The 21,832-nt window shown below is 38.5% G+C and overlaps 1 protein-coding gene across 2 annotated transcripts in view; it reads right to left on the bottom strand.

The window, feature by feature from the left end:
- Positions 1-21,832, bottom strand: part of DTWD2 (DTW domain containing 2) — a 66,255-nt gene that overhangs the window by 6,246 nt on the left and 38,177 nt on the right. For both annotated transcript variants that reach the window (XM_030968419.1, XM_030968420.1), the window contains exon 5: positions 1,466-1,594. In XM_030968419.1, the coding sequence (XP_030824279.1) occupies positions 1,466-1,594 (129 nt within the window). The remainder of the gene's footprint in view (positions 1-1,465; positions 1,595-21,832) is intronic.

Here is a 21,832-nt window from a genome sequence, read left to right as displayed (position 1 = left end):
GAGAAAAATATGACTCTTAAGAGCACACAGGAAAATTAAGTGACATACTGGGTACCAAACCAGCACGTTTTTAATTTCCATGGCTCTCAACTTCAGTTCACTGTCTCATATGCTCGGAATAGCACTCAGTTCAGAGATGGTATAAAATATGCATTAATGTAGCTCTTGGCTACTGCAATGCTTAGAGAAAACAGAAATTTTGTCTTTGAAAAGTAGGCTGGGCCAATTCTCAGTGGTAGGGGTGAATCAGAATATAAGACTGGTAACTATAGATATTACTAAGCATTCACTGTAAGACAGATGTTCTAGTGAAGGAAAAATATGTTGTCCTAGCACAACAAAGGAAAAGGTAAATATAAAACCCCACATATATACACAAGTTTCTTGAAAACCATCTTTACTTGGGAGTTCCAATTTCTGAGCCTTATTTTCTTGTGTGTCCATATACTTTGTCCAAATCTGGGTTTTATATCCAATTAATTTAATGTTAAGGTGAGTCTAGCGTCACAGAGGCAGACACAGAGATGGCATACTATATATTATGCCAGCTGCAGGAGTAATTTTTGACCTGGGCACCTTTTTTAGTAGGCAGATATTTCATAGCTAATATACGAAAATATTAACTAGTTGATGGAGAGCAGTATGAGCACTCCAGGGTGAAGACTAGCATGTAGGGGGTACATGGATGGGCTTTAAATCTTTTTTCACAGATCATTCACTACTGGATTCTGGGCGCATAGTTGAATTACAGACTTGGCTCAGTGGTGTAAAAGTACTTGTAGGTGTTTTTCAGAGGGCTTATTAAATTGATATTACTAATGTCAGCAACAAAAGATTAAGAAGGACATTTTCCTAATGACCTCTTCCATCACCGACTAGTGGGATCACAATTTACAAGGAAAGGCTAATGTCCAATTAGTATTCTCTGACCTGGGATAAACTTAAACTCAAGAACTATTAAGTCCCAAATTCCTCCAGTGACATGTACGAGTTGTGAGCCAGCTGGTAGGCAGACATAACCCAGCGGGTTACATTCCATAACTAAGGAGTGCAGGACATCAGAGGGCCTGGCTTAAAAAAGCATTTAATCTTCAAGATAGCTGTAAGGGGGTATTCAGATCATCTCTGCTGTCTAGTTTTTGGAGAAAACAATTTACCTCTTTCCATGCAGTAACATACCTTATCTCCTGTCACAAAATGAATTAGGTATTTCAGAGTTAAAGATCACTTTGTTGTGTTCGCTGTCGGAGCACAACAGGAAAGACTCACAGTAATTTGAACACTCCAGAGTTAATAAATGAAAAATGGTATCCATTGCTGCATTCTTGTTTTAGTTTGCTATGCAACAAAACTATTACAAATGTCATTAAGATTTTAACTGTCAAGTTTTACATTAATAGCTAAGTACCTTTGCTGCCCCTGTACCATTCATAAAAGAAAAACTCAGGTATTTAAGTTTACATACCTCTTGTATACTCTTATTTTTTTCTATGATGGAAAGAGCAACAGCTGCACATTCAAGAGTAGACAGACAGGTGTTTGTTGGTTGTGTACGAATTACATATTGACTTGAAATACTGGGTCTTAACTGCACCTGAAAAATAGCAAACTCTAGTAAAATAAATGGGCCAGGATAACACATGAGATACCTATTCTCTACACCAAGCAAAACACATCCCCTTTCCCTCTGTGTTCACTCATCTTCTTTTCTTTTTGCTTTTTGGTCTTCCAAATGCCAATGCCATGCTACTGTTCAGTATAATACACATGAGTCACCATCACAAATTGAAACCGCACAACTGTTTATGTATGAATGTGCAAAGGAAATACAATTTTTTGTTAGAGAAAGACTAAGTGAAATTTCAGCAACGGATTTCAGTTGTCATATATATATGCTATAACAAAAATAGATTTATTCACTTATACTTTTTTTTATTACTCTAAACACACACAAACATGCAAGCTACAATGGCCATATAGTCATCAACACTTTGTATCTTGGCAAAATATTATTTTCAAAGTTCTGAATCTCAGACTTCTAGAAACTGTATTTATTCACACAAAGAATTAGGTTTATTAGATTGATTAGAACTATTTGTTTAACAAAATCCTGTCTGAAAATAATTTACTGGCTCTGCCTGAAGTGATAAACACTTTACACTATCTTGAAAATTAAAGGATTTTAAGAAAAGGAAATTTAATTCAACCAACAGCTCCAAAAGCTTTTACCAAGTTTTTAAGCAGTGCTTGAAATAACACCCAATTTACACTAATTGACTCTGTGTGAAAATTCAGATATTATTCCTGTATTCCTAAGATTTTCATCTCCACATATATCTAAAATGCAATTTGCAAAACACGTTTTAGCAATATTGTCAGTATTCTTAACCAAAAATTCTCAGTTCTTTTTCCAACAACATTGTAGTGCAATACAAAAAACCTAGACACATTGTTATAAAAGAGTAAGTTAATTTTCTTTTTCTTTAAACTCATCCCATGAACTGTCTTTTATTTTTCTGCTTCTTGAAAAAATGAGTGAGTGATCTCCCATGGCCATAATACTGCTCCCATTTTGCCTGCCAGAAGTCTTTCACCATTCCTCACTTTATTCAATACTTTCCTCCTCCACTTTTCTTGTTTTTCCTTTTATTTGAAATATTTTATTTTCCTTCATCTCTCTTACAAGCAATTACCCATTCCTTAAAGTTCAAGGTATCCCATTTATAAAAGGAAAAATTCCAGACTGCTGAAGAGACATGAATAAGTAAGATGAAATTCCACTGCCTTACTTACCCCAATTTAAATGAAATTAAAAATAGTAAAATACAAAACAAAGGAAACAAGAAAAGAGCAAAAGGCATTCTGGAAAGGACAAGCAAGTTAGCTATTAAAAGGCAATTTACTCAAATATAGGAAAATTCAGAAAAATTAAGCCTTTCTTGCCTATCTTCTTCAATTTGGCATGGAAAAACCAGAAGAGAATAAAGTTACTTCGGAGGAAAAAAAATGTAGAATGTAGAAATGAGTGTAGGTAATGAAAAGAAAAAGAAGATAGTGTTTTCATTTGTTACTCCTCAAGGTTTTCTTTGGTTTTATGCCTTCTCTCTGCGACCATGTCTTCACCACAACAGAGTACAAAGCCTAGTTATTTGAAGTATACAGAAAACTATGCTGGAAGAAGTTGCCCCTACTTAGAAACTTCTACCTAGGTATCAAAAAACGGAGTGAAGTCAGCCCATCACTTCTCCAACACATGTCTTGAGCAGCAAAGCAGACACATATTCACACTTTTTCTCAACAGCTGACAGCTACATTCTTCATGGAGTATCTCTCCAGAGGCTAAAACCACCTGCAGGCCCACTGGCTTGCGCCTCCTTGGACAGCGCCATGAGGCTTTTTTTCCTAGGAGTTAGGAATAGTTCTGTCTGCTGCTTTCTATACTTCATTCCTTGGGTCATATGCTGAAAAACACTTGAAATAATCAACATTCCAGAGAAAGAAAACCTATCAATGATTGCAAGACAATATAAAGAAAAGGGGCCTGCACACTGCCACACAACCATGGAGCCAAAACGTGTGTAACTGCAGCCTTTCTAGTACTAACAGCAACAGCAGCAGCAACTAAGTTTCTTCTTTCATGAGTAGAAAGGATGGAAACAAGTGTCCCCATCAATTTTTCTGAAAAATTACATATTCCTTGGGATAAGATTAAAATACCATAGAGAGTAGTGGAGATCAGAGGAAGAATACCCAACCAAGACAACTGCCAGCTACAGTTTGTCTCTTAGGCTTCTTTCAGCATGCATTTTACCCTACTCTTTAAAGCAGCACAATCTAAATAAATCATCCCTAGTCACCTGAAATACAGTCAGGGTAGTCTGTCTACTGCAAATTGGACAGACTCATCAAAGCTCCCATCTGAAACTAGATACATTTACTGAACCAATAAAACATACAATACTCCACCCACTCAGAGCATAAACTGAATGGTAAAACAAAGCAGAAACAATGCAGAAACCGAAACAAATTAGCATAGTTACTAAATATTTCAGACACAGGAAGATATCTTCTTGGAAAAAAATGCCTAGACATATGAAATATTTACTTGTCCTCAGACTTGATTGGGTAGGAAGATGACTTATTTCATTTTTCCCCAAGAGGTCTAAACTTATTCTGCCTTTTGTGCAGTTAATAGTTTCAGATACTGTATTGCAACAATCTCATCCAAGTTTCTGCATTATCTATGTGCATTAATTCTTTATCTGCCACCTGTGTATCTCAAATCCAGCTGAACAAATTTAGTTCAAATTTACAGAAATATTCATACAGTTAAACAAAATCAGACTGTCTGCCTCCTACACCAGATTTCAAAATCTCAGTTCAAAATGAGTACACAAAAATACCCTGTTTAAGTACATTTCAAAATAACAATTATGACATTTTAGAAGCACTCCTCCATAAAATGACAGATACCACAATACAACAACTTGTTTGTTTTTGCTTCAAAGTAATTTGAAAATCATATACACACTTTGAAATAATACCAATTTCTATCAAAATACAGAAATGACAAGTTGAAAAAACAGCAGCCAGTTTAATATTGCTTACGAAAATAACAAGAAAGAAGATGGAAACTATCTCAACCAACTCAAACTAGAGAGAAATTTAGATAATCTGAATGCAATTACTTACTGGAATTCAGCCAAGACACTGAAATTAGTGTATCTATTCTCTGTAAGTGCAAAGGAGTTTGGGGACTCAATTTCCAAGCCATCAGAAGTAGGAAGCAACACATAAAGTTTCATTTCTATCTGTAACTTAAGACTCCTGCTTCCAAAAGCCTAAATTTCAGCAAATCTCACAAACTGTTACACTAACTCAACACTGGCTTATCTACCAATTCACCATTCCCTCAGCAAATGCAACAGCCTTTGAGCATTTACAAAGGATTTGAACCACAGAAAAAATTGTGACCCTTCAGTGTTTCTTGGGGCAGAGTTTTTCTTCCTGAGCCTTCCTTGAACATGCTCCAGGCAACTAAAGACTCAGCTGATCTTGTTCAGCTGTTCAAAATTGATAGGAGCAAAAGTGTTGCCTTGATGGGGTCAAAGACCTGCAGTTTGAAATTTTAAAAATTTAAGTCAGTAAAAACAGGAAACTGATTTCTGCTTTTATTTTAAATAATAGAATTGGAGGTCTAGCAGAAAGTCTAGGACTCTAAGTCCTCACCTTAATAACAGTATCTTTCTGTCTTTTCTGTGTTAATTTCTTCATCACTACTCTTACCAGCTTTATCCTCACCAGCTTTACTCTCCAAGAGAACCCAATATTATGCAAAATTACACTTGAAAAATAATGCATCACTAAGAATTCAAAAAAGTTAGTACATCTGTCTCACAGGGCACACTAAACAATTATTGCCTGTTGTACAGGCATCTCAAAAATGCAGAGGCATAATATATTTTTCTGTGGTTTCTATAAAAAACTTAATACTTAAGACCCTTTCCTCTTTATGTTGATAGTGTCTTCTGAAAATCTGAATGTCAGCTTGGGAATTAATTTGCTTAACTTTTCAAGAATGAAGGAAGAAAGTACCATCTGTGCTCCTGCTTAACATAGGCACTAGTTACTGGTCATATTAATAAATACCTTTCAGAAACAAAATTAGCCATTTCTTTAAACTAACTCAAAAGGCACCAAAAAAATCTCAGAAAGAGTACAATCACATCTTGCTATCTTGCCCATCCTTCTAGAACCTAAGAAAAAATTAATTCAAGGGGCTTAAGGCAGCAAGAGCATTCTCTGGAAGCTACTGCAAAAACAACCTCAGACAGAAGATGGGTGACAGGCAGGGGAAGATCTTTCACTTAGTATCCAGTTTGCACAAGCACCTTTTACCTGTAAGCCAAAACAGTTTTCCGTATCTTACAGAAATTTCATGCAGTTAGTAAAATTAACTTTGTGCTGGAGAAGACAGGCTGAGTAAATTTAGTCACAGCAGGCTACTGAAATTTAAATCAAGAATATAAATAAATAATCTTGTTCAAAACCTTGGCTTTAATTTAAAGTGACATCTTAAGAGCACTCTCTTTCTAAAATACTGGAGGGAATAACTGCCATGCAACTGTCATAAATGGACAGCCTGAAAAAGCAGATACCTGTCACAAAACCCTCAATCCATGAGGGCATGACTTTAAAGACTTTGATGACTGCAAAAAGGGAAACATAAACTCCACTTTTGAAAATGGAAAGCAGAAGATCTAGGAATGTACAGAGAAGTCCCATCTGCCAGGCAAGCTTATGAAGCAGATTCTCCTGGAAACCATGCTAAGACACATGGAAAACAAAGAGGTGACTGAAAAGAGCCAGCCTGGCTTTACAAAGGGGAAATCTTGTCTTCTGCAATGGAGCTATTGGTGGATAAGGGAGCACTGGTGATAAGGGCAGAGCAATTGACACTGTCTACATGTACTTATGCAAAGCTTTGGACACTGTTTCACAGCCTCTAAATTGGAGACACATAGTAATGACAGTACAAGGAGTAATGGGTACACTGAAAGAGGGAAATTTACACTAGATATTGGGAAAAAATTTTTACTGTGAGGGTGGTGAGACACTGGAACAGGTTGCCTAAGAATGGGTTGTAGGCATTACTCCTTGTCCTGTCATTACAGTTCCTGATGAAGGGTCCCTCTCCAGCTTCCCTGCAGGCCCCTTCAGATCCTGCAAGGTTGCCATGAGGTGTCCACACAACCTTCCCTTCTCCAGGCTGGACAGCCCCAGCTGTCTCAGCCTGGCATTGTAAGGGACGTGCTCCAGTCCGTTTATTGACTTCATGTTCCTCCTCTGGACTTGCTCCTACAATTCCATGTAGGAGCAAGCTGGGGACACCAGAACTGGACACAGCCCTGCAGTGGGGTCTCACCAGAGCAGAGCAGAGCAGAGCAGAGCAGAGCAGAGCAGAGCAGAGCAGAGCAGAAGGGCAGAAACCCCTCCCTCGCCCTGCTGGCCACACTGCTTTTGGCACAGCCCAGGGCACGTCTGGCTTTGTGGGCTGTGAGCACACACTGCTGGCCCATGTGGAGTTTTCCATCTGCCATCCCCACCAAGTCCTGCCCCACAGGGCTGCTCCAAATCACTTTCTTCCCAACCTGTGGGTGTGTCTGGGACTCCCACGTAGGTGTAGGACCTTGCACTTGCACTTTGTTGAACTTCTTGATGTTCCCACAGTCCCACTTTCCAAGCCTGTCTAAGGTCCCCCTGGCTGGCATGCCTTGCCTCAGGCATGTCCCTGCCCCACACAGCGTGGTGTCATCAGGGAGCTTGCTGAGGGTGCTCTCAATGCCACTGTCCCTGTCACCAACAAAGGTGTTGAACCGTATCAGCCCCAGTATCAGCCCTGAGGGACATGTATAATCCCCTTCATTTCTTGTATGAATATTTACAAGCACAAGAAGCAAAAAAAAACCCAAAGAAAAGAAAAAAAAAAAAAAAAAAAAACCAACCTCCCACCAAAAAAGGCAAGAAACTAAAAAACACCACCAACCAGGAGGCCTTGCTATCATTAAAGGAAGCTAAATAGATTGGCCTTCAGTTAAAACAGGTAACTGAAATAAAATCCAAGTGCACATGAGCTGCAGTTCTAACCCAAAAGGAACAGTTTCACCACCTGTAAAAGAACACAGCAGGAGGCAGATAAAAATGTCAAAAAAAATTAGAGCTAACAGACACTAAAAGTGTAAAGAAAGGAAAATATTCACAGGTAAGACATTAGAGAAGACAGGACTGACCTAGGAATATCTGGACTATATATTCTGCAAAAAATAATTGAAATACCATCTGGTTATGGTCTCAGTTTCTGTAATTGCACAATTAGACCTATAACTAAGGAAATAAATAATTTAATACTGCCATTAAGTTATGGAAAAATAATTATATTTAAGTACATGTCATATAGGCTTTCACGCCACTTCGTAAAATGACTATGCATTTCCAGTTAATTTCCAGGCATTGTATTTTTTTGTATTTGGAGAAGAAAAAACCTAGAAATTATTTCTGGTAATGTCTCTCTTGCTCTGCTTACATTTAAAAAATGAATGTCAGCCAACAGTTCAATATTTTATGCAGCACTATTCTTTTAATAATTAATAAAAGAGGAAAGTGTGGCAAGTAAATTCAGTCAGAGTGCAGAGTATGAATGTAGAGAATGGGGTCATGAAATGAAGAAAGAAAAATTAATTACTTGTATTGTTACAGCCATTTAACTATAATTACCTGCAAATATCAGAAAATTGAAAATGAAAATTAAATACCTCAGTGTCAAAATGTAGCATCAATGCAGTGATACTGTTCTTTGGAACTACCAATTATTTTTGCTTTGTGTAATTTCTTGTTTTCTTACTGTATGGGAAGAGCAGTAGGCACTTCCTTAGACAGAGGAAAAGCAGCAGAAGAAGCTCCTGAGAATAATTTTGGCAAGGGCAGAAGGGAACATTAAAAGAAAGAGCAAAATAATAAAAAAATCTTCAATTAATCTAGCTATTGGAAAACAAATTCAATCAAAATCAAATATATTTCCAGTTTACTTTTTACAAAATGTTCTTATCCCATGAGAATATCAGCATGGGTATAACAGTACAAAATTTGCAAATGCTCCTGAATTGTTCTAGCACCTCTGCCCAAGTGGGAGGAATCAATTCAGTTTTGTTATGCCTCAACAATGGTTGTCAGAGGCATGTGGGAGAGAGGTTGCACATGTCCAGGAGGCAGCTAAGAGAAGATGGAGGAAAGCCCTGTCTCTGGGGAGACTCCGCTTGGCAACCATTTCATGTCTCACATGGTACAGGCAGTCAGCAGGGGAACACCACCGACACTATACCCCAGAGACACTCTCCAGTCAGGTGGCAAAAGGTCTCTGCCGATGGACTGCCCTGGGACATTGGGCCAGTGGTCTCCTGCCAACAGGCGGACTTTGGGAGGAGCCAGGGCATAAGAAGTAACTGCACAAGAAGCTCTGGGGAACTGTTCTGTTCTTCGTCTTTTGACTCCTGGGGGACTTTTCAAACATGATTATTGAGTGTGGGCTTTTGGCTTGGGGCTCTCCTTTTGCTTTTGAGGCTTGGTGATTCAAGAGGCTTTTTTGAGACTTGCTTTTTGAGACTTGCTTGTCGAAACTTGCTTTTGATTTGAGGCTTTCTGAGCCTTACACTTTTGCCCTGGCCCCAGCCTTTTGGCTCTCCTGTCCTCACTGGCTCTTGCTCGCCTTCGCATCTGCCCTGCCTCCCTGTGCCCTTGACCAGCACCCTGCCTGCTTCACTTCACCTCTGTGTCCCTGCCTGAGCCATCTGTGTCCAACCCAGCCTGCCTCCGAGCCTGCCCACAACTGTGATCCTCACCGTGACTCTGTCCAGATTTCTGGACCTTCTCCCTTGCGAGCACCCCTCCCCTTGTGTCTGGTTGCCCATCACCACAGTAGCCATCCACAGCCCGTGCCTCATGGACACAGACAGCACTCCCTGACCGCCGGTGATAATGCTCTCTCTTTTCCTCTGTCTCCTCTCCCTCTACCCCATTTTTCTTCCTCTTGCTCTGTCTTCTCTAGTCCTCTTTGGTAGAGTAACTCCTTTTTATCCTGCTCTCTCATTACCAATAAATGGTTCTCAGATGCAATGTTTGCCTTGCTTGGCTTAATTTTGTTCCCAACCACCATTATTAAAAGAACTCCAGGCAGCTCCCCACAGTGGAACACAACACTAAGAATAAAGAAGCACACATATCTGACATCTGGTAAATCATCTCACACCTTCCAGTCACAAAGAAAATGTCACTATATTGAGAGGTAATAAATACATACTTACCAGAAAAATGTCAATGACCAATGTCATTCAAATTAACCTAAATGCCACAAGGACAGAATGCTGGTGATTGCTCAGCATCATATCTCAACTATGCCTACAATCCTGACCCAAAATAATTCCCAGTTCTCTCTCTTTGATCTCAGTTTTCTTAAACAGTAATTTCTAACAGTCCTAGCATAAAACATTTTGTTGTCTTGAGTTCAATTTTTTTTTAATGTTTTGGTTGTAATAAGACAGCAGCTGAAAACTTAACACATCAAACATTTCACAATATGTAACAGCTGTTAATGATTATGTTTATCTTACAAGTCATCATACACAGGATAGGTTATGAACTACTTACTTAATGAAAACAAGTTTTCTTGCTACAGCAAAAATTGCACAGTTGGAAAAAAAACAATATAATGCACAAACAAAAATTTACTACCAAGGCTCACAGGGCCTCCTTCACTCTAAGGACAATTGGGCTACCCTGTGGGATTATTAGTAAAATCACTATTAGTACACACTAGTGTCATACACAGATAAGAAATGTGTTTGGAACAAATCAGTGAAAGTGCAGTGTTTTTCTTCCATGAGTATGGATGGATGGTTGAATCCATACTTTCCAGGACCAGTCTTACTACAGTTTTCCCCGCTGCAACCATTGTGGCTGGTCTTTGTTGCCTTGGGTTCTGATTTGTCTCCTGCCCACCTGCACTTTTTATTCATGATCATACTTCTTTCCCTAGCAGAATTAAACTGGGCCTCGTTCATTTATTTAGGTTCTATAGCAAAATTTAGTATTGAATTTCTCTCATGCAAATTGTAAACTGTAACAAATTCAAACAGAGTGAAAAAAGCATAGAGATAAAAGGGGACTGTAAAAAAATTCATTTACTACTTGGCACTATTTATTATTTAGCCCTCATAAAATCACTTGCTGAAGTCTCGTAACTGTGGAGATGAGAAAAAGTATTTTTCTCTGCATGTCCTGAGCTCATTGAAAAGGAGATTTTATAAAAAATTCAGAGAGCAATCAGAGTAAGAGTCAATTAAGATACAGCCAGATGACAACAGTGACTTGATATTTTGCTTTTACTTCTGTTCTGGGTGTTTTCTGTGTGAAGATGAACAAATGGTTTTATGTTTCTACTTTTATATTAATTGTGATCCACTCTAAAGGTGTTAGACAGTTTGCTATACAACATAAACTGTATTACACTTGTGTCTGTGAGCACTAACTACATTAGAAGGAAGTTTTAACTTTCTCTAGAAAGAATTTATGTAAATGGTCGAGTACACTTTAGAGTAACTGTTTGCTCCATCAACGAAATTCCTCTGATTTTTGAACATGTTTTCAGAAACAAAATGCTACTCATTCCTTAATCCCCTAGGCTTGAAAATGGCAAATTCACAAATAAAGTTTTATTATCTGAATATACCAGAGGACTAGATGACAAACCCCACTTACTGTTTAAAAGTATGATATAACTATTCAATGAACCTCAAACCATTACAGTTTCTTCACCAACTCATTCATGACTTTACCCATCATTAACAGAAAAATAAAGAAATTAAATTCAGCATTTGCTCAGCTATGCATAGTCCATAGCTGAGCAAATTAAGTTTTGCATTAATTTTGTATTGATAGGTTTGGTATTACTGCAAGTTGAATTGCTGACAGAAGACCCTACAGCCAACTACAATTCAGTGTCCTACACATTTTGATGCTTTACCATTTCATCACATCTACCATGTAATTTGCTTTAAACCAGGTGGCATTTTATGACTTCCTGTCTAACATTTAACCCTTCAGGGGAAGCCCACGGGACTCTCCTACCTAGTAACTCCAGTGGCACCACTTCAACTGAAAAGCAGGTGGACCTATAGAGGAATGGGGTTTTTTAATGTCTTTTCTTTTAAATAAAAGGAGTGGCAAGAGTTTGTCCCTTGCTTTCCATACTCCGTAAGCAGCTCTTTTCTTTCTTAGTGCTCAGTGAGGTCCTGAGAATAGCTGGCACATCTCTTCACTGATGCCTACAGAAGAGGGTTAAGAATCCTCTCCCAAAGAATCCCTATGATGACAGAGTTTCAAGCAAGCTGTTTGACAGGACTTACTCTCAGACATCCCATACCATCTTTGAATCCATGCTTACCCTGCAGAGGCCACAAAGAAATCACAAACACAATCCAGTAAGTGCTACTCATTTTGCACATGAAGTTTTGACAAGAGCAACAAGGTAAGTTGGCAAAGAATTCTTTAAACAGATGTTGATGTGAAAGATCAAACCTCTGGAATCTCAAGGACCAGTCTGTGTTGACAGCTACTCAGGCATATTACATGATGGTCAGTGAAAAATTGAAAAGAAACAGAAATGCCTAAGTGTTTAATAAATATTTAATCACATCTTCCAAACTGTAATAGATTTGGGCCACGTTTCACAGAAGCTGACAATAAGAAAAGCTCCCCCTGCCTGACAAATTGCTGAAGTTCTCTTCCATTGACTGGAGTTCTAGACAGCATATAACCTTGACATTTCAAATTTATAGAGCCTTTTCAGAAGACAGCACATCAACTATAAAGTAGCATCATTGCTTTTAATTAACCAGTTTATGAGGTCAAAGAACACAGTTTCTTGTCATCAGTAACACCTTTTGTACACTTTTCCTTTGTATTGAAGACAGTGAAGCATTTTGAAGGATTTTTTGTATTACTATGGTATTTTAATTTAACAGTAAGTGTTCTTAACAACCTGATTATATTGTTTGCAAATAGAATTATGTTTAGCAGACTGCACCCATCTTATGCACAGAGAGAGAATGTCAGAAAAAGGTCAGACAGAAGGGAGTAAATAAAATCAGCAGGAACGACCCTTTGACAAATGCAGTGCTGAGTAAGAACATTTGTGTAGTACCTTGAAACTTCACAGTTTATTGCCACAAACAAGTTCATAAATCATCCTGAAGGTCTTGCCTCAAAACCATTATGTTTACCTTTAATAGGCAGCAAATGTACAACCTATTTTAACAGCTTTATGATGAATGCATTTTACCACAGGATTCCTAGGATCTCATATAAATATGAGCAAACAGCTTAAAAAAATGTTTCAGAAAGAAGGCATATGGTAGCATTTACCTTACCTACTAGCAGATCACATTTTTTCTAGTTCATTTCAAGGCCATCAAACTGTATAATGTAGAATACCTAAATTCAATAGGAAAAATGGGGAAAACTGAATTTAAGAAAATGTTTAACTACTCTGGGCAAAATTTGGCTAGGATACCTGAGCTGAAAGCCCATCATACATAGGAAGACATAAAAATCTCAGTTTATTTATTTATTTATTTATTTTCACAGAATCATAAAATAGTTTAATTGGAAGGGACTTTTCAAGGGTCATTTAGTCCAGACCCCTCCACCTGGATTTGTTGAACCTCATGAGGCTTCCACAGGTCCACTTCTTGAGCTCATTCAGATGCCTCTGAATGACATCCCATCCTTCAGGAGTGTCATCCCACCACTCAGCTTGTAGTCATCTGCAAATCTGCTGTGGGTGCACTTGATCCCTTTGTCTGTGTCATTACTGAAGACACTAAATAACACTGCTTCCAGTAGAGACTGCTGAGGGTACCACTAGCCTCTGATTCCCATTGGAACATTGAGCCATTGACCCTCACTAAACCACTACCCTCTGGATGTGACTGTTCACCTACTTCTTCATCCACCTAACAGTCTACCTATCCAATCCATCTCTCTCCAATTTAGAGAAAAGGAAGTTGTGGGGGACCCTGTCAAAAGTTCAAAAGCTCTACAGGAGTCCAGACAGATGACACCTGTAGCCCTTTCCTGTAGCCCTGTCCACTGATGTAGTCCCCTCACTGTAGAAAGGGCTGGAACTAGATGATTTTTAAAGTCCCTTCCAACCCAAACCATTCTATGGTTCTACAATTTGCAAAAGAAATTTTTGTATACACTACAGAAGACTCTGAACTAATTGCCAAGGCAGTAAAAAGCAAGTAAGGTGAGCTGCAACGAACTCAGGTACAAACAAATATTGGAGAGGGTATCCAAGAGACTGGGTGGATTGCTGGCTGGAACATTTCGGGCTCATGGAGCATAAAAGCATATCCTGGGCTGGGCCTTGCCTTTGATAAGGCAATGTCTCGCACTGCACACTCTACTCTGGGCCTGTATCCCAGCCCTACAGTGGCCAGCACTCCCTGGCACAACACAGGCAATACTCCACACCTGGCCCTGGAGCCCCAGTCTTGCCCCAGAGTGGCCAGATGAGGGAAGTCCCATCTGGGGAAAGGGCGCAGGAAAGCCAAAGGGTAGTTTAGCCAGGACATAAAGCAAGCACAGGTCTTGACTCTACTTCCTGCTGGACTTCCTATCAGCTGAACACCACGAACCAGAAGTGTATGCTCTTTTCCACAGCTTTTTTGTATTTCTCTCTTTCTTCTTCTAATTTCCTCTTCCTGGAGTTTTGAGAAACTTAAAATGGGATGGGCTTGGAGCCTGCTAAATTGAATGGGGCACCAAGTTAATGCTTTGTGAAGTGTTTTATACTGATTGTATGTTGCTTTAAACTTTTGCCAGCATTCTCTGCTTTTCTGAAGCTGCCATTAAAGCTTTTTTTGTTTTTTGACTGCTTGAGGATATCTTGTCAGCATTTCTCCTATGCATCTAACTCTGAGTACATGAAAAACTGTGAGCCCCTTTAAGAAGCTTGCCAAGCCATTTTTAGGGGGCTTTATAGGTATTACTTTACATGTGATGGAAGTAAATCTACAAAGACTGCACATTAAGAGAGAGTCTTGCATAAAGTTAATCAGTCATCATATTTGATTACTACTACTAAACAGAAGATCAGCAAATTGGAATCCCAGTTCCAATTAACAATTAAAAGAATTTCTGTACTGCACCAACAGTTTTTTTATTTGTATTACAACAAGAAGTGTTCAAGGTGTATCTTGTGCAAAGATTTCAATGCAGGAAAAATCTCATCATCAGTGTTATTGCCTAAGTGCAGGACAATTTAACAATTCCAAATCTGGTTCAGGACTTGAAATGTTGTCTTCTCTGTATGAAAAGTCCAAAATGTACACAGATAATGTAGTTAGAGCCCTGAGGTCTCCTCTAGTTGTCTGTGAATTTTTATGCCCTTTTTTTAATAGGAGGCTTCGGGGCCTGAAAGGGACAGCATGTGTGCATTCAAGCAAGCAGATGTGCATCTAGCTCTTGGGTACTAAATTTTGCATGAAATTTATTACTATAATCCCAAAATCACATTGCTGACAAGTAAATTGCCCAGTTGTAAAAAAAAAAAAAAAATTAATATGCTTTCATTAACATTTATCTACAGTGAATTTCCTGTACTGTATTAATGTCCAGTTACTGTAATTCACACTCCATATAGAACTCTCCACTGAGTTATCACTCCCACTTTCAATTACTTACTGCCATGATGACATTTTGTCTCTTAACTAGTAGATCTTTGGTATTACTTCAAAATATGTTGAACAACCTGGATTCACTGCAGGCTTCACTAACAATTTCTCTACAAACCGTAAAATAAAATTACAATCGCTATGAAAACAGATCAGTTACTGATGCCTTGTTTAGCATTTTTTAAACAAGACAGCATTTCTTTGTAAGACACTTATTTCTATTGAAGGTATTTGGTGAGGGATCTGCAAAAAGTGACCTTTGCACTGATTCAGTCAGATTACTTCTGAAGGAGCCATGAAGCAGGTGGGTAAACAGCTTCAGTAAATTTGTAAGATACGTCACCTGTTTTCAACAGTCACATTGAGCTAGACCAATACTGCACATATATCCTTGGATCTCCTAATCCTATTCTTAATCAGATTTTCCACTAAGTTATTAATATTACTGCAGTGTACCTAGATATCTGAAAGGATAAGCAGAAACACAGCCAACAACATGCAGTACTCATGCAATCATCAAGGACTGTGATAATCTTAAATTGTGATGTTAAGACATTCTGAGTCTTTGCTGTTGACTGGGTAAGAAAGCATTGACCCATGACTGTCCTCAGAAAACTGACAATTCTAGAGCTGAACATAAATTTTGTGTTCAAAAGATCATTTTGGATACTTTATCCTTATTTCAAGAACATGTGCATCAATTGTCCTGGAAGTTTCGAGCATTGGAGGAATGACTTTTCCTCCTTAGAACAGTCATGCATGACCTTATATACACATAATGCAGTCTAACACACAGGAGATTAGCACTCTTCTGATGCAGATGTGTGAACAGATCAACAAAATTATAATCACGATTTTAAATTACATGGCCCTTACTAAAAATGATCATGTAGAAAGCCTGCTTTGCATCAGTTGAAATATTTTCTGACTATTAAAGGTTGTTTTTCTACAAGGGTTACTGCAAATAGATGCTCTTGATATTGATAAAAAACTCTAGTCTCCAAATCTCTAAATCTTCACTAAAATGATGGTATAGGCAGTGTTTGTGAAAACCTCTGAATAACAATTAGTCTTTACACCTACATTCCTGCAATTTCTGGATGGTTCTGCCATATATTCTCAATATGGCATCTGATTTCTCTTGCAGGAGAAGAAATACACAAATTATTTTCAAATGTTAAAGGAGTAGTTACAGTAAGTCAGATTTAATGATGACTCCCTGATCTCCAAACTACCTCTTGTTTTTTAAAAGCCCAAGCAAGACTGCAGACAGATCTGTTAAACTCTTTTAAAACTGACATCTTGGGCTCCAAGAAAGCTGGTTAGAAAATAAATTCCACCTCAGGGAAGGAACGGTGAGAAGGGAGAGAGAGGAAGAGCAAGAGAGATCCCAAGCATAATCTAAAGTTGGATATCAAGACATCAACTTGCTTGAGAACCAGTGCTTGACAATACAAGCATACATTACAAATGCTCATGACTAGTCAAGCAGATTTAAGCATACAGTGCAAGCTGAACTAAACAGTAAAGCTCAAAGGTTAAAAATTTGCTGTAAGAAACCAGATTTCAGATGATGATACCAATTTTCATGTAGCGAAGAAAGTATAAGGAAAACAAAATAGATGTGTTAGAAATTGTGAAGGCATGACGGAAAAAGAAAATGAGGTATTGAATATATGAATAACAGCAATGCTGTGATGAATGCATAAATAGGATAATTTGTTGGCACAATGCTGCTGACATTATTATGCCCAATAAATGGCAGAAGAGTGCATCAACAAAGAATTAAAAAGTCACAATGAATATAAAGCTTCCCCCAGCCTTGAACTGAGGCCACTCATGTACAAGCAGACACACCATTCAGACTAACAGTGAGTTAAGGCAGAAACAAGAAGTTAAACAGTCTGTGCAAATGGTAACATTAAAACTGGAACACTGACTTCATGAAAATATTCTGAGATATTTACAAAGTATTTTGTCACTACAAAATGTCAAATCACTACAAATTATTAGGTTAGAAAGTTACACATAACAACATAGGAAGAAAAAGCAAAAAAAATTAACAGTGAACTACACTTTATGCCCCATACCTGACTGTCTAAAATCAAATTTTTCTTGACTGTTGGCTAGATCGATGCTGATGCCTCAGCTAAAAATTATAGGGAAATACAGTTTCCATGCACCATTCCACATTCATTTAAAACTATTTATTTGTACCTGAATACCAGAATATGAATTCTTTTTCCCACCCCTCAATATTCGCAAAATAAAATGTGATGACACTGAGGTGGTGAGAGCTGCTCCAGAACCTGGGCAGGGACAGTCCCCTTGGCATCAGCATGGCATGGCACAGCTCCCAGTGCCTCTGCTGCTCAGTCTCATCACACACACTGATATGCATTGTTCTGGACCCAAGACTCCTCTCCTCTGAGGAGGGAGCACATAGGCACCAAAAAAAAACCAGAATCCAAGAGATGCAAAACCTCTGCTGAGCCCCAGGTCAGAGCCAGTGTGCCCTGAGGGCACTGAGCCCCTCCCTAGGGCTGAGTCACTGCCAGCAGGGCAGACAAGGCAAGGGAAGGACTCTATTGTCCCCTCTGCAGAGGTGAGCCAGATGAGATGACAGGTGAGAAAGGACAGATGTGTGCCAGCAGGACTCATGGACAAGGCCTCACACAGAAAGCAGCACAGTACCTCTGGGACAAGCACGCATCCTGGAGGTCCAGGGTGGGGGGCAAACATATACAACAAAGAAGGGACTCAAAGCCTTCATCTAAAAGATGACCAATCTCCCCGCCAGTGGGCACAGGGCTCAGTGCAAAGCCCATCAAAGCCTCAGAACAATCACACAGTTCCTCAGATCCCACCACATTTAGCCCTGGAACCCAGCTCTGCCTCAATGTCACAGGAAGATAATCTCAAAATACCCGAAGAGAGGGGAAGGAGGGAGCTGCACGCCAGGCAGGGACCCTCCTGTCCTGAGCTAGCTGCACCTTGGGCAGCCACAAGACAAGGAAGATGGCAAAAATAATAAGAAATAAGTAAACCATACTATCCAGGAAGTCCTGTAAACTTTTCCTGTTTAGTTCTCATCCCTTCCAAAAAGTGGCCAGCAAACGCAACAACCACTGTGTAGCACTTTCCAAGTATTTTTAAAGGATGGGTATTTATTTTCTACAATTATCCCACAAAAGTATGATGACCCAAAGATTTTCACTGGATTTTTAAAAAAGGAAAACAATATCAGGTGATAGAAATAATTCATTCAGTATATTCCTGGGTTTACAACAGTGATCCAGAAATACTGCTTCAGAAATAAAAATAATTTCTAATTACCTACTTCCAATGAAACAATAAGCACTTGGCATAGATTGTCTACTTTTTATATATATGGTTTTCAGGTTAACTTTTTAAATTCTTATTTGGTGCTGAAGTGCTGAAGGAGTAGAAAGCCAAAAGCAGGAGTTTAGTCATCTCTCCCCACTATGCTGTGCTTTTCTCCTCATAAACAGAAGCAGCTTCACCCACAGAGGCCTGTGATTGCTTCACACAATACACCATCACATGAACTGTGCCAAACGGCTAGTTCTTCTCTCAAACTATTGCATCAACTTCTCCAAGATAACTGAATACCTTCTCTGCATCCCTACTGCAACAGCACCTGTTGCACAAAAGCCTGCAGACCCCTTCCTCAGTTGTGGCTATGCAAAACATCCTGGGATAATGTGCTTCTCCAGAGGGTGCTAGTTCATGGACTACCCTACGTAATCAATGTAATAATCATATTAAAGACTATTAAAGTCACATGAGGAGCAGCTGAGAGAGCTCAGGGTGTTTAGCCTCGAGAAGAGGCAACTCAGGGCAAACCTTATCACTCTCCACAACTCCCTGAAAGGAGATTGTAGCCAGGTGGGACTCCATTTCTTCTCCCACACAGTTAAAAACAGGACAAGAGGACACAGTCTAAAGCTGCTCCAGGGGAGGTTTAGGCTGAACATCAGGAGGAACTTTTTTACAGAAAGGATGACTGGGCACTGGAATGGGCTGGTCAGAGAGCCAGTGGAGTGTGTCACTGTCCCTGGTGGGGAAAAGACTTTTAAAGAAATACAGGATGTGGTGCTTGGTATCAGTGCCAACAAGTTGGCAAGGTGGTGTTCTGTCCTAAATTGAACTTGATGACCTCAAAAGTCTTTTCCAATCTACTTGAGTCTGTGATTCTGTAAAGTCACCCTAACCCCAGTGCCTCATAGGTTTTTGCTAAAAAGTTTGTCCAACCTTGCTTTGTAATTTATGAAAAAAATTCCATACAATAAGAATGATTCTGGATCAAGACATAAATTTACATTTTTCTGATAAAGTTAAATATGTTAGATTCATATATATCCATTTCCTCTGGGGCTTTCTGGAAGAGCGCAATTTAAATTTCTTTTAACATTTTTTTCAAGGAAAAATGCTCTGCTGACTGAACTGTTAATTAACAGAGCTTTTATTGGAGATCTCAAGATTTTAATACTAATTTAAAACAACAGCCAAGTTTATTAAAATATCCCACAGTATCTTGAAAATCATTCCACATAGCAGTTTGTATTACCCAAAATCAGCAAAGCTGTAAAGTAATATAATTAAATATTCCTTTCAATGACTCCAATCGATTGTGTCTTTGTAGTTAAGAATTGCTAACAACTTCATTACTAAAATAGCTCTTTTCCACCTCCAGAATATTGATTAAAAGCACAAATCACCATTTATTGAATAAGTCTAGTTTCTTTTTGTATTACAGATAATGCCTACAGGTATCACATCCTCTTCACTTTTAACATCCCCTCTATATAGCTGTTGTCATATCCACCTTATTCTCTCTCTGGGGCCAAAGCCTGCCTTCTTGAATTTCAAATACAGGGATATTCTACTCACTTTTGTCTCAGAAAATTGCAATATCAACCCAAAGTTTCAAGATATGATCAGCAAAAACTTTTTTCAAATAGAGAACTATTTACATGGTTCATTTAAATATGAACTATGACGTAGAAAACAAGAAATAATGTAGAAATAATAAAAAGCCAGAAAAACCCTACGGTGTTGGCTATGATATCTAGATCAGTGAGAAAGATGAAACAGAAAACTGCCGAAGGCTGAACAAACTTTAGTCCCTAACAGCACTGGTGTTTACTTGCAGACAGTTTTATAACTACCTTCTCCCACATTACTGCTAATTTTAACCATTAAGAAGTTTCTAGAGGGCTGCACAGGTGCCTCAAGATAATTTCAACACAAAACAACCAAACTCAGTCTAGCATCCAGGTGCGTACACAGCACTCCAACACAGCTCTTGCACTGCTCCATGCTCAGTGGGTGTCATCACTGAGCCTTACCTATCTCACTGGTGACTGTTTGCAGCTACACCGCAAGTTCTAACTTGGCACAGCACAGAGCAAATAAAGCAAAAATAACAGTCAAACCACTAAATGTAACCTTTAAACTTGATCTAACAGACTGATGTCAGCCAGGTCACACCTCAACATGGGAAAACAGTTTTTCCTGCAGGAAGCTATTTTTGCATTTGGGAACTCCAACAATGTCATCATAACACATCCATGTGATTTGAATAATAGAAAGTATCAAGTAGTATATAAAACAAAAATCAAACAAAATATTGATTATAGCTCTGATATATTTACCACCTACCATAGTTTAAGAAAAAATTAATACTTCTATTAACTTAATACTTCAAGAACCACTGTATCACTGTATTCATTCACTCTAAGAATTTAAACCCTTTAAAACAAGAGCAGCAATGCAATTCCAATAAAAAAGAAGGATATGGATGTCACAATATACCTTTCCTTGAAAAAAGGGCCAGATAAGAAGTTGAGTGTTGATGAATGTTAAAGACTGCAATGGATGCAATACAGAATTCATGTATGCACAAAGAAGCAAATCTCCTAAGAATGTTTTTTTATATTCATGCTGTCTGCTGATTTTTTTTCCTAGAGCTTGAAGTATGATCCCTTGCATCACTGTTTCATAAATCAATGCCTCTGAACTTTCTCAGAAAGGAAGTCTGTGACTCACCCCAGTGACAAACCATATCCAGTCGTTAGTTCTGGTGCCCACTTGCAGGGAGGAAAGGTGCACAGTACCCAATTATCAACTTCCATCCAGAAAATCTCTCTGGGCTGTCACGTCTCTACATCTTTTTATCCATGTTCATGTACAGAGGGTTATAGACTAACACCCTACACCTACATTTGCTCCTACAGCTATGAAATTTTGCACAAAACATCTTAACATACAGAAAACAGTTATGGGCAAATTAGGCGTCTATAAAATCACATGTAGATGTGATTTATATCTAGTCATTGTGGTGTAATAACCTCCTATGATAGGAACACATTTGTTTGTAAACATGAAATGTTTTTTTTCATTTGTTGTAGTGCACAGATACATCTTAATATCTTGGTGAAATCTAATGCAACAGTAGAATACATGTAAAGTAACAAACTGCATATTATGGATTTTTTAAAAGATAAATTATTTATATA

Source organism: Camarhynchus parvulus, chromosome Z (assembly GCF_901933205.1).
Source record: "Camarhynchus parvulus chromosome Z, STF_HiC, whole genome shotgun sequence".
Classification (NCBI taxonomy): domain Eukaryota; kingdom Metazoa; phylum Chordata; class Aves; order Passeriformes; family Thraupidae; genus Camarhynchus; species Camarhynchus parvulus.
This window is presented reverse-complemented; position numbering and strand designations above follow the sequence as displayed.